Here is a 13,460-nt window from a genome sequence, read left to right as displayed (position 1 = left end):
TTTAAATAAGGACGAACAACATTCCCTGGGTAGATGTCTAAACATAATTGGGGCTTTAAACAGTGGTGTTGGCTCTATCCTCCTCGTCGTTAGCCTTGGTGTAGGTCTCGCGGCTGTCAACATATTCTTGTTCATCCTGGCCAATCTGCATGTTCTCATTCTTTAAAGCAGCGTCCTCGGCGCCGGCAGTAGACTCGACCGGAGTCTCTGCGGCGGAAGACTCTGCGGCCGAGCTGTCCACACCAGGCTTGGGGAAGTTCTTCTGCGGGTTGACCAGCGGGGTATCATCGTTGAAGATACGCAGCAGCATAGCACGGCGCTCTTCCTTGGGAAGCATGAGGTTCAGAGAGTATAGGGAGCGCCACAGAGGCAGCACCATAGGCTCGGTGAGACCATCATCCTTGCCGTTAGGCTCGACGCGCAGGATACTGCAACCCATCTCGATATCCCGAACTTGCTCGCCGATCTCACCCAGATCCTTCCAAGCTCCATCATTGACCTTGGGGAACATCTGTACAAGAAGCTTGCGCAGGGTCTCCTTCTTAGTAAGAACAACGGTTCGGGCAGGACCCAACCAGGGCTCGATGATCTTCAGACCATCAGTCTGGATGCGCCAACGGCACACATTCTCACGCTGCGCGTCCTGCTTCACGAACATCTTGACACCACAGTGAACGAACTTCATACCAGAGCCCTCGTTCTGGGTGAGAATATCACGGGCCAAAGCGCTGGTGTAGTAGACAGTTCTTGAAGGAGTAGCATCAGCATTACGAACCATGAAACGGTCACGTGGGAACCGCTCAGACAGTCCGTAGAACTTGTAAATTGGGTCAAGCTCCTCGTGGTGGGGATCCAGGTACTTATACGGGTCCTCCTGGGGCGCCTTCTTCTTCAAGGGCCGATCGGAGATGGGAGCAGGGGTGCTGTCACCACCAGACTGCTCAATGACCGCGGGGGCAGGCTTGTGAATGGGGCGATCACCAACGAGAGCCTCGCTTCCGTCGTCGAGCTTGGTCTTCTTGGCTGGAATAGAGTCTTCCAGGTCCTCAGCACCACGCTTCTCAGGAAGGGTGGAAGCAGGGGCATCAAGGGTCGCGGAGTACGGGAGCTGGTTTGTTGCCTCAGCTACAGTCTCGTTCTTTGCAAGTTCTGTCTTAGTCTCTTCGTCGAGAACGGCAACACCATCAAGGGCATCCAGCTTCTTGTAGGGCTCGGCGCCATCGTCGTTCTTGCGGGAATCGAGCTCCGCAACGAGATCGGCGATGGGGGCCTTGGGGGCCACCTTGGCGATGATAGCAGAGTGATCCACGGCCTTGGCCTTGATCTCAGCTGTCTTCTCAAGGACAGTGATGAAGAAGCCACCGGTATCCTGGTGGTGAGGGTAGACACGCATGCAGCGCTCAAGCGGCAGATCAGCGTTCTCTCCGCTGGGAGGGAACAAGCTCTCGGAGAATCTAGCGAGACCCTCAGCGCCCTCCTGATCCCTGTGGCCTTCAACGTCCTTCCAGCTAGACCAGATGCGACCTTCACGGTCCATGACCTTCCAGGTCTTCAGACCAGGTGCCCGCTTGAGACCGGGCAACTCCTGGCTACAATCAATGATTTTGACGTTAGCGGCGCCGCCGCAGCGCTCGATGGCGCAAGCAACAACCGCCTCGTTCTCAACTGGGTTCATACTGCAGGTAGAGTAGACAACACGTCCACCCACCTTCAGCATCTGCAAGGCACGGATCAAAATCTTAACCTGGGTGAGGTGGAGTCCAAGACCATTGGCGGGGTTCCAATCCTTCCAGACATTATAATTCTTACGAGCAGTACCGTCACCTGAGCAAGGTACATCGGCAAGAATGCGATCGAACTTCAAGTAGCGGCCCTTCTGGGGCTTACCATCAGTAGAAGGAAGTGGGGGAAGCTTGATGGACGGGTACATTGTAGCATCGTGGTTGGTGACAATCAAATTCGGCGAGCTCAAGCGCTTCATTTGGTGGATAAGCATGTGCGCACGCTTGTAATCACTGTCGTTGGCGATCAACAGACCAGAGGTACGGCCGTCGTCGTTCAATCCTTCTGGGCCAAGGGGCTCAGGAGCGGCAGTGCCTTCCTTAACCTTTTGGGAAACTTCCTTGATAGAATCCTCCTCGCCGGCGTGGATCAGCTCCATCAGCTGGCAAGACTTGCTTCCGGGTGCAGCGCACATATCCAGGCAGGTCATACCAGGGTGGAGGTCCATGAGAAGGGGAGGAATCATGCTGACAACTTCCTGACGACTGATATTTCCGACTTCGGTCTCGGCAACAAGGAACTTCTGGAAGGAAGAGAAGGGGGAAAACCGGCGAATGACCTGCTTGGGGGTTGTCATCCACCAAGCAAGCTGGTCCGGGTACCACGAAACCGGGCGCGGCGGGTCAACGAACTCGCCCTCATACTTGATTGAGGTGATTTCGGGGACGTAAAAGTCTCTGAGACGTTTCTGAACAGCGAGCGCATGGCTAGAAAGATGGGGGCAACGATCAGAATCATTCAAAATTTGCGGGAGCAGTATAGGCGCAAATGTGGGATGGAAGAGCTCAGAACTTACCCACGAGAGCCAGTGAAGCGGAAGCTGTTGGGAAGGTCCCGCTGGAGATGAGTCCAGAAAGCCTCTCTCTCATCATCGGCAAGGAACTCCGGCTCATTGTAATAGCGCTCGAGCTTTTCGTTGTCTCTGGTAATTGTTTGCCAGTTATCGTTGCGACGGCCGCCGCCGCCACGACCACCACCACGGCTGAACTAGTGGACGAACAGGTATTAGCTCAACTGTTTCCTCAAATTGAGAGCACCGATTAGTGTACACACCTTCTTGCCTCCACGTTTTCCCATTGTGATTGTAGATACGCTGAGAGATGCAATCGAATCCGACGTCGAAAAAAAAGCTGGAGATGATGCGCAGGATTAGGTAATCGTTCGGCGGGACGCAATTTTCTTCCAACATGGACAACTAAAGTAGCTGTGGTTATCAAAAGTGAGATAATAATAAGAAAAAAAAACTCGAACCGACAGCTTTGGAAACATGAGACGAAGTAGTGAGTTCAAAGCTTTGATCTAAATGAACAGAATGTACAGCAAAACTTGATTATATGTATACTAAGCTCCGCGAATTTTCTGAGCGTCCATTCCAGATGTCATTATGGGACCCGCATAGTTCACGACGGAGCTGCTTGTCGACGTCAGGACGGATGCTGTAGCCCTCTGGCTCATGGTTTTGCAATGTTGTCACTCAAATCCTTGAAATTGGCAATTGGCTTCATCGGTTTCCCTTTCAGAATGATATTCTAGCCTTCAATTGTAAACTATTGGTACCAGTGGATCATATAAGAGATTTGATGTGCACTACTATCCATACCGGACCATACGCCATCAAAAGTGGGTCGATGTAAGCCAGAGTACATGTTTCCACTCTTCAAATGCTGTTGAATGTTTCTCAGGAATTCATGGGGGTACGAAGCAACTTTGGAATCTATTCTTTACCGGAGTTCATTGGATTCTTTTAGATAGACTCCGCTGTTCATTCAATCTGACTGATGTACATTTAGATTAGATACCACTCAGAAATATCTCTTGAAGGATTATTAGCTGGGTATATGTATCGTTACTGGAAGGTGGTCATCGTTGCATAGTCTACTAAGGCAAAGCATTATTTGCTATTTCACACGCACACAAAACAGGGTCTAACAACAACCCAAGGCAATGATTGATAGTACATTCAAACCAAACCCACCAACACTCAAGCCCGAGCGTTAGAGAGCCGTCTTTCTTTCGCAAAGTCAAAAACAACGGGTAAATTAAGACAGGTTGCGGGACATGTCAGAGCGGATGCGCTGGTAGTCAAGGACACCCTCGATGCTACCGACGGCGCTCATGGCAACGTCCTGATCCCACAGCTTGCGGGTGGCGAAGTCCATAATGTCCTTCGAGGTGATCTGGCTGACAACACGCTCAACATCCTCGGGGCTGAGGCGGCGGCCGGTGGTGATGATCTGGCGACCAATGTCCTCGGCAACGGCGGTGGTGCCGTCAAGGGAGAGGAGGATGGAAGCCTTGAGCTGAGCCTTGGCGCGCTCAACTTCAGCAGGGCTGACCTCGCTGCACAGACGAGTCCACTCACGGAGAGTGAAGTGGATCAAGTCATCAAGGTTGGTCAGGTTCTCGGAAACAAGGTAGATACCCCAGAGACTATACAGGGAAAAGAGACAAGGTTAGCTTCGTTATTCAAGGGCCGAGGTTTTTTTTTTTTTTGTATTCGAAACAGAATCGCGAAAGAAAGAAAAGATCTTACCCAGTGTCGCTGTAGCTGGTGGAGAAGCTCATGAAGCTGTTAGCGAGGCCGTGGTGGCTGACGTGGGAGCTGAGCTTGCTGCCAAGGAAAGAAGACTGGCCCATAGCACGGTCCCAGTTACCAACAATAGCCTGGGCAACAAGGGCAGTGAAGTAATCATCATCCTTCCAGCTAACACCCTCAACGGCGAGAGCAATGTGAGCAGAGGGGATGGTGTCGTCACGGAGACGAACCTCAGAGCCAATGAACTCGGGGGTGCGCTTCATCTCGGCAGTGAGGGCCTGAGCAGCGGAAGTAGGGGCCTTGCTGGGGAGGCTACCGAAGTGCTCCTCAGCAAGACGAACAAGCTGCTCGTGGGGGATACCACCGGCACCAACAAGAACCATGCGGTCAGCAGTGTAGTTGGTCTTGATGTAGTCGGTCAGGTTTTCACGGGTGATGGTCTGGATGTTCTCCTTGGGACCGAGGATGGTGCGGCCGAGGGGCTGGCCCTGGTAAGCGGTGGCGTGAAGGTGGTCGAAGACAACCTCCTCAAGCTGCTTGTCAACCTCCTCCTGCTCGCGCAGGATGACATCGCGCTCGCGCTCGATGGCACCGGCCTCGAGCTTAGAGTTCTGGAGAATATCGGAGAGAATGTCGACGGCCTTGGGGACATCGGCGTTGAAGGACTTGGCGTAGTAGACGGTGTTCTCGCGCTATTGTTTTATCTATAGTTAGCTTTTTAATTCGATTGATGCCATGCAATGGGTTTTCCGGTCGTACCGAGGTGTAGGCGTTAAGGTGAGCGCCCATGTTCTCAATCTCAAGCTCCAATTGGTGCTGCGAGCGCTTGTTGGTGCCCTACAAATAGATACTGTTAGATTTTTCTGTCTCATAATGATCGGAATCGATGCGGTCGAACCTTGAAGGCAAGGTGCTCAAGGAAGTGGGCGGTTCCGTTGGTCTTGTCAGTCTCTGACCGGCTACCGGAATCAATCCAGACACCGACAGTAGAGGTCTGAGCCCATGGTGAGTGCTCAGTGGCGATCTAGAAGGCATTAGCGACGTTTTGAGGAATGATTGAGGCGACCGTATGTACCGTGAATCCGTTGGAGAGGGTGGTGGACTGGGTGGTAGAGGGCAATGTAACGGGCGAAGCAAAACCACGCTTCACGGGCTGAATGGACTTCAGAGCCGCACGGCTCTTCAGAGCCTGGTTAAGGTTGAAAGCTAGGCGCCGAGAAGCCATTGCGATTTTATAAGGTGTGTGGAGAGGGGGGGGAGAAGGGGATGGAGAGAAGAGCTGGACTTCGCCCTGAGGTTGAAGTTCGGAAGTCAAATTGTTCGCCCGGCGCGCCAGCCAATCACATGACCCGTTTTTCCAACTCGTCCCGATTACTTCCTTTCCCCAACTTAAAGGTGCATTTCTGCTTTCAATCGGTGTTTTTCGAAGTTCATTGGATAATTAAGTGTGTTTATACTCATGTACGCACTATCGCCGGATATTTCATCATTTATCCATCCTAAATCAGCTCCAAATATGGTTGCCACATATCACCTCAAATCCGGCTCAATTCATTGGCTCTCGAGTCTCCGGTCTCGCTCCTCAATTAGGAGCCTACAACCTACACAAATGCACTAGCAAAGTGTCGAACATTCTCCTCCATAGAAATATCTGGTGAAAACCCAAGGCTGAGGGCTCTCTCATTGGAGAATTGAGGAGTCCATGTCTGCACAATTTTGTCCACCGCAGCGTCAAACTTCTCCTCCACCAACGCCCGTCGCTCCTTACCGCCAATGGTCTCCAGTGCATCCAACATCTCTTGGACACTGACTTTCAGTCCAGGCAAATTGACCGATCGTGACGTGCCGAATGCCTCAGCCGGGACATCACGCGCATGCATCAAGTTCTTGACAATAGTGTGCGGCGAGCAGATCCACATTTCGACATCTCTTCCCACGGGCAGAATAGCCTTCTTGCCGTGGAAAGGTTCACGAATAATATCGCTGGCAAAACTGCTTGCAGCTTGTGTGGGAGCGCCTGCACGGACAGTCACAGTTGGAAGTCTCACGGAGCGGCCATCGAGAAATCCGCGGCGGGAGTAGTCGGTTACCAAGGTCTCGATAATGAGCTTTTGAGATCCATAGGAGGTTGAGGGTACGGGTGGGAAGTTGGACTCGTCTGGGAGGAGGCCTGGTGGTGCGAGGCCGTAGACTGCTAACGAAGAGGTGAAGACCACCTTTACACCAGGCATGGTAACACGTAGTCGGTCAAGGATGTAACGCGTCGAGTCGAGATTGACTCTTGTTCCCAGCTCGAAGTTTGCCTCGGCGCCGCTGGACATGATTCCATGGAGAAGGTATACGGTCTCGAATGGGCGGGAGGCACTGATCAATTCGTCAACCTCTTTGGGTGATGTGAGATCTGCCTGAATACAAGATAGACGGCTGGCATGCGCTGTGGCTGACTTGGGGACTGCTGGTTCAACGACATCGGTGATTGTAACAGTGGTCGTAGCAGGTGTACTGGCAAGGAAGGCAGCGGCCAGTTCTTGCCCAACGTAACCACCAGCGCCAGTGATGAGGATCGACATATCGGGCGAGGCAATGGTTGAGTATTAGGTCTGTGGGGGTGAACAAGAAGTAAACAGGAAGAGTGGACAGAGAAGGTCAATGTAGGGATAAATTGGGATATTTCAATTGTGCAACACGGGGACGTTCCGATGTACTACTTATATACTACTGTCATGCATGTGCCCAGGTCTTCCAAGATTGGACCCCGCGGGGTTGCGGCGAAGTCTCCCTTCCCCCCACGCACCACCGAAGGGCAATCTTTGAATTCAGCCAATGATGAAATCTGACAATATTACTGCACCTTGAGGCCACTTTTTATCCAGGGGAGAGTCCTATTCGACTTACCTAGGTAAAAATTATCCTACATTATCAAGTTCGAGAGCACCTATACAGCTACTGCTAGCTAGTTAACTAGAGGGCATCTCGACTAGTCCGAGATGTCCTTCGGTTCTCGCAGTCTCAAAATCAGCTTAGAAAGATATTTATTGGCACTATACCAAGGATACCGACGGTGTGGAGTCTCCCACGTACATCTGATGTTCCGAGTGTTGAAACTCGGTGAGAAATCCGACTGCCGAACCACTGGCCTGGCTGCTCGGAACGCGGGGAAAGTCCGATGAGAGCCCCGATGAGAGCCCCGGAAAATAGTTGACATGGGAGACTGGTGGAAAACATTTGAAGGATTTTTGGAAGGTATTTTGTAAAGATATAGTATTCTATACCACATATATTTAGAAGTTGAGTGTACATAACATGGTACATAGGCTCTATCTCAAGAAATCTGAGAAATTTTCTCAAGTCTCATTGGTGAACACTCTTCGTTGGAATGATCGTTTCTGCAGCATAATTCAATTGAACCTGGTTCTACTTAATTTCTCCCCGAAACTTAGTAGAATGAGAGATACTCGTTGGCTGTCGACTCTCGAGTGCTCAGATAGACGGAGTGTGGGGAACCACACCTGCACAGAGATAGGAGACAGAATCGGAGGTTTCAAATGCGAAAAGGTGCACAAAGAAGAAGCACTGGCTGGATTAATTTCTTCATGGTAGGCGGGCATTATACATATACACATCCAAGTCGTACAACCTCGCTTGGTATATCACGTTTCGCTTATTTCCCTGCAGTAACGCCTCCACTACGCTAGGTAGGTGAATACTTGGGAACAAGATTAGAAGGGGTTATATTGATGCAGTTATCAAAATTCCTCTATAGGGTCTACTATCGAGGAAGCTTACAGTCCCAATATCTCCAGTATACTTCCAACTCCTATACCTTCAAGTTCAAACTCTCATCTACTCAGGTGACTAGCCCTAAAGGTGCCCATGCAGCACGAAGATCCACATACAAATTACGATCATGTAATAGTGTTCGGGGGCTATCTGTAGCTTCCTTCCTCGCCAAGATTACATACATCTTCATGCCCACACACGTTGTCTCCGAATAGATAGGTAAGGTGTGATAGCGATTCACGAAAGAAACTGTCCGGATTGCACGTTGCACGTGTGTGTATGTCATAAAGCAGTGGATTCAGTGGTACAGAAAGTAGTAGAAATATGGAAAGAAGGAGGTAGAGATGGAATTTATAGAGAGATTGCTTTCGAATAGCAATAATCTAAACGAGCGAGAGAGAGAGAGAGGTGAGGTAAGAGCTAGTTCAATTCAACTGATTCTCCAAGATCGTACTGGAATACGTGGTCGCCATTTTGCGTTCTGCGTTTTGTGTTCTTGCTTCATTACCGCGCATAGCCTCTATAGTGATGATTCGTTTCGTGTTTCGTGTTTGGTTTTTCATTTCGTTTTCCCCCTCAAATATCGCGCATAGGCCATATATTCGCCTAGTACATAGAAAAGCAGTAGCAACCTTGGAAATTAGGCACAGAGTATCTAAGGTGACAAGTTATCCAATACTATTCAAGTGCTATGTACTAGTTAACTATGACTAGTAGTGACAAGCTCCAGACATAGTTACAGTAACTATACTACAGTATAGTAGTTATTAAAATGAACACACGTGACCGGCGCCTCGTGCGCGGTGCTGTAATATCAAACTCATTGCCTCGGGCTTCTGAAAGCCTTGGTTTTTAAAGTAGACTTTACAGGCCTTATAGCCATTACGAAGACACTTTATCATTTTCATGGTGTGCATTTTCCCAGACGTGGAACCTAGATTTTTGTGACGCAAGCAAAAGTACATGGGCAGAGATAACCAGTCACAAGAAGATAAGCATTGGATACAGATAGCATAACACAGGACGCCTGAGGATAAATTGAAAGAGAACATTTAGGAGAAAGACATGACCACCAATTAAACAACCACCTCTCTATGACGAGCGAGTGTAGATACCACCAACGATACAGTGGTCACGCTCGAAGGGCTCCAGGGTAAGCTGCTCCTTGGGCTTGATCTTCTCCTCGCGCATCTTCTGGACCTCACGGGAGAAAACAACATCGGCAGCGGCAGTAGAGTCGATACAGCTGGCCTTGATGGAGATAAGGACACCACCCTGGTCCTTGAGGAACATGTGGGCGTTGAGGCCAACGATACGAGCTTCTGTAAAAGGAATTAGCGTTGTGTCATTTGTCTCTTCGGGTCAGGAAATACGAACGATCTGGTTGAGCCACATCGGCGAAGATGACGTCCACCATAGGCACCAACATCCTGTAGCGCAAGGGATGTCTGGCGTCCTCAACGATGGGGATGACGTTGGTACGGTGAGTAGCCATGCCAATCAGGTCACGGCCAGAGCGGTGGGAGAACTCGACGGCGTAAACGTTACCGGTAGGGCCAACGATATCAGCAACGTGAGAGACGGAGGTACCGGAGGCACCACCAATGTAAAGAACCTTGGAACCGGGCTTCATGTGGACGTTGTCCAAACCACCGAGAATACCGGCAGCCAACTTGGAACGGAAGGGGTTCCACACACGGTACTCGACCTTGGTGACAGCACCATCCTCACCAGCGGGACCCTCGACGGAGATACGCTTCTCACCGTAAACGGCCTCACCGGGAGTCAAGTTCTTGGTAACAAGCAGATCCTCCTTACCACCGCGGGCAACGAAGACACCGGCGTGACGGTGGGGCTCCTGTGTAGAGAAGAAAGAAAACCTGGTTAGCGACTGAAGACTTGCAAAAAAATCGGTTTTTTCCATAGCTTTTAAGGTGAGAAAACTTACGATGATAACCTTAGCACCACCACGGGCACCAGCGGCACCACCACGGCCACCACGGGGAGCACCACGGCCACCACGGGGAGCACCGCGACCACCACCACGGCCACCACGGTCACCGAAGCCACCGCGACCACCACCACGGCCACCGAAACCACCTTCAAAAGGGACGAGAATCAGCAAGACTGTCTAACTTGATGCGCTGAAAGGCAGAGCCTCCTGTCTTGGGGGATTAGAATCGGATCACAAACCTCTGCCACCACCACGGCCGCCACGGTCACCACCGAAGCCACCACCACGTCCACCACGACCACCGCCGCGGTCACCACCGAAGCCACCGCGACCACGAGGAGCGCCGAAACCCATTGTGAAGATAATGTGTAGTTGTTAAAACTCGAAAGTCGGAGGAGTTGGAGGATTGAGCTAACTGAATGCTCAAACCGGAAAAAAAGTTGGGAGAGGGTCTCGAAAAGAGAGCCGACTTGAATTGAAAGAAATTGACAAATTGATCGTAATCAATAAGTTCAGCAGCTGTATTTTGATCGACCGAGTATGCTCTGTCGAGTTGCGGGTGAGGGCCGTTGCTGCTCGTTGATGCGGTCGAGATTTTTTTTACGCTCGTTGGATCTTTCAGAAAATCAGAAAAGCGCTAGACTACTTCTGGTTTAGCGTATTTAGCCAGATGTGGATTCATCACATGACCCGAATCCTGGATCCTTCTATAGCGAGGTCACGTGGTGTCTGACAACCCTGCATTTACATCTACTTTCACAAGGCAAGAATAATCACAGTATTCAAGATATCGATTGCCAAAGTTGATAAAAGAGATGGATTCAGCTGTTTAATCACAGTCATCTCCAGTTTCAAATTTTCAAAACCTCCAAAAATCGACACTGTGACGTGAACGCTTAAATGTGAGATCCGATGCGATGCGATGCAACCACCCAGCATTTGAATCTGTTAGACCCGGCAATTGGAGGCAACTGATACACTCCCTCTCGTTGGTATGCAACATTGAATAAAAATTCATAAACAAATAAGGGTAATGATATGCGGACTAGACTAATCGATCGTGGAATTAATAATTCCACCTATAAACAAAATACCTCTCTATGTACAGAACAGAACAATATGAACCCAAGCCCATCCTAGCCAAAGAAGTAATAAAGTGCTGCATATTGAATTTCAAATGCAGACTGCATTCCCTCACACGTAGTAGGGGCAGATCCTGCAGCAGTATCGACTCGGTAGACGGCTTTGTAATCGCCGACGGTACCAGATACAGTCTTCAGGTAGAGCCAAGTGACAGCACCATATTCACCCTTGGTGGCAGTGGAAGGTGCCGCAATTGAGTCAATCTTGTTCGTCATTGCAATACCATATTGTTTCTCGGTGGTGGTATCGAGGTTGAATTCCGGCGTGGTAGAGTTGTAGAAGAAGTGGTGACCCATCAACTCAATGTTGGCAGGTGGGAAGGTCGCATACTCATTCGTTGGTAGGGAAATCGTATAGGTAACACTGGGGAGCATCTGCAGAACCTCCGGGTAGTTGGCGGCAATACAAGTGGCGTTGTAGAGGTTTGCGACCGCACCAATGGCTACGGGGGCAGAGCTCGTGGTGGAATCGGCACAGGTATAGTTCTAAAAAAACATCAACCACTGGTCTAGTAGACTAACAAGATTGAACTCCAAATAAAATAGAATTCAAAAGGGGGAAAAACAATGTGCGTACCTGTGTTCCTCTTCCAAGAGCCACATACAGGGGCTTGAGGCCAGTCGGGCTTGGGAGGCTGGATGCATAAGACGGAAGCGATATTTTGGATGTATCGCATTCCACGGAAGAGCTCGACGTGTGCCTTATTTGGTTGATCTTTTGGCTAACTTTGCCATAGTATCCCAGAAGCTCTTCGGAGAAGTCATAGGCATCATCGAAGAAGTTTGCAGGAGCAGCACTTGATACTGCTGCCAAGGAGAGAAGCCAGGGTAGGATGTACATGGCGTATATCTTTCCCAGATTGAGTGTAAGTTTGTATGGTAGACTTTTTTGAAGAATAGCGGCGGGTGCGATAGTAGAGGGTGATTTTGCAAGATTAGAGGGGTTTTAGGTCCTTTGCAGCACCAGGCTGACTGTTTGGAGAATTAAGAATTGAAGGAAAGGAATGACTCGTTGGAGGGGGAGGTGAGAGAGGGGGGGGTGGATAATGAAACCGTCGGGCTGGGAAGCCCAGTACATATAGAGTCGGTGGTGATTACAATAGAAAGCCATTATCATGAAGAGCTCAATTATAGAAACAACTCGTCTCACTCGAAACAAATCAGAGAAAATGTAGCTAAAAAAAAAACGAAAATCCCAAAAGGATCGATGCAGGCTGCAGGTACTAGCAGGGATAGGTGGTTAACGGATGCGTGTGATTGGACCGGGGACGCGCCGAATTTAGCCTGACCAGCCTCTTCACCATCTCATTCGTTGCTGGCCCTGAACAACTTTGACTAAATCCAGATAGCAACGCGCTAACCAAAACACTGAAGACCCGGGGGGTCGTAGCCCAATGCAAAGGCAAACCTTCGTTGAATTCTCCGGGCTATTAATAAATGTCGGATCCTGCCATGGCTGTTGAGCGGTTAAAGATGGTCATGAAGAATTCCCGTGAAGGTTAGTGTGCAGAGATGCAACCAGGGTCAATTCGCTAATTAAAAACCGGGGCGCCAACGCAGGATGTGGTTATATTGCTAATTGATAAGATCATTGGGTAGAGTCGTCGCAGGATTCGTAACAAACATACTCCTTTATTTTTGATTCTTTTGGTTTTTCTTACATTGATTGCAAGCGAGATTCAGTAATACACAAGTCCACTTCCAAGGTTTGCGGGGGGGGGGGTTGGCGGGGGCTGGAAGCTTCCGGTGTGGCTGCAACTTTCCTAACCTTGGAAGCAGTAACACTGTCCAATATTACCTGCATTACTGAAATCGGCATCTGGTCCGTCTTACTCTTTTTTTTTTTTTTTTTTTTTTTTTACTTGTTCTATTAAGTCAGCCACAGTACCTATCTTTAACCTTGGAGCTTGGTACTAAAGAGAGGTCCTAGGGTAACCGGCTTATTTACCCGACCGAAGGTGGATTCGTTGCATCTTCCATCGAAGCCAAGCTTCTAATTGCGATACATCTATCACGGTGCCGGGGGGTACAAAGTTTAATCGCAGACTAATTTCTTGCTCGACACGAGAAGGATCAAGTCCAAAGTCTTCTTTCGTATACCCCCTCTTTTTCTCCACTCGGAGCACTTGAGTACCGAGATTAGGGTAAACCGGCCGAATCAATGTATGAATAAGTAACCTCTGGCTTCAACACTGCATAACGTATAAATAAATAAAACTCTAAATAGCTCTCCGGGTCGGGTATTTCCCGTACTTTTTCCCTTCGA

At 49.6% G+C, this 13,460-nt stretch overlaps 5 protein-coding genes across 5 annotated transcripts; all 5 read right to left on the bottom strand.

Moving 5' to 3' along the window:
* Positions 1-55: 55 nt before the first annotated feature.
* On the bottom strand, positions 56-2,859 carry N7466_010865 (tRNA (cytosine-C5-)-methyltransferase; the record flags this gene model as incomplete). Its single annotated transcript, XM_057170254.1, has 3 exons — positions 56-2,489; positions 2,579-2,769; positions 2,836-2,859. 3 exons carry the CDS (start codon positions 2,857-2,859, stop codon positions 56-58), a joined length of 2,649 nt encoding a protein of 882 aa, XP_057015986.1.
* Positions 2,860-3,821: 962 nt separating this feature from the next.
* Positions 3,822-5,543, bottom strand: N7466_010864 (mitochondrial processing peptidase; the record flags this gene model as incomplete). The annotated part of the gene is made up of 5 exons (XM_057170253.1): positions 3,822-4,212; positions 4,316-5,010; positions 5,078-5,155; positions 5,217-5,342; positions 5,394-5,543. 5 exons carry the CDS (start codon positions 5,541-5,543, stop codon positions 3,822-3,824), a joined length of 1,440 nt encoding a protein of 479 aa, XP_057015985.1.
* A 376-nt stretch (positions 5,544-5,919) lies between these two features.
* On the bottom strand, positions 5,920-6,888 carry N7466_010863 (SDR family oxidoreductase; the record flags this gene model as incomplete). The annotated part of the gene is made up of 1 exon (XM_057170252.1): positions 5,920-6,888. One exon carries the CDS (start codon positions 6,886-6,888, stop codon positions 5,920-5,922), a length of 969 nt encoding a protein of 322 aa, XP_057015984.1.
* Positions 6,889-9,190: 2,302 nt separating this feature from the next.
* Positions 9,191-10,406, bottom strand: N7466_010862 (rRNA 2'-O-methyltransferase fibrillarin family protein; the record flags this gene model as incomplete). Its single annotated transcript, XM_057170251.1, has 4 exons — positions 9,191-9,420; positions 9,476-9,956; positions 10,047-10,198; positions 10,292-10,406. 4 exons carry the CDS (start codon positions 10,404-10,406, stop codon positions 9,191-9,193), a joined length of 978 nt encoding a protein of 325 aa, XP_057015983.1.
* Positions 10,407-11,188: 782 nt separating this feature from the next.
* N7466_010861 (uncharacterized protein) lies at positions 11,189-12,035 on the bottom strand (the record flags this gene model as incomplete). Its single annotated transcript, XM_057170250.1, has 2 exons — positions 11,189-11,680; positions 11,772-12,035. The coding sequence occupies 2 exons, from the start codon at positions 12,033-12,035 to the stop codon at positions 11,189-11,191; spliced, it is 756 nt and encodes a 251-aa protein (XP_057015982.1).
* Positions 12,036-13,460: the final 1,425 nt, after the last annotated feature.

The sequence above is a fragment of the Penicillium verhagenii genome, assembly GCF_028828195.1.
Source record: "Penicillium verhagenii strain IBT 33310 chromosome Unknown utg000012l_segment0_segment0, whole genome shotgun sequence".
Classification (NCBI taxonomy): Eukaryota; Fungi; Ascomycota; class Eurotiomycetes; order Eurotiales; family Aspergillaceae; genus Penicillium; species Penicillium verhagenii.
The sequence above is the reverse complement of the archived record's forward strand: the minus strand, read 5'-3'. Positions and strand labels throughout refer to the sequence as shown.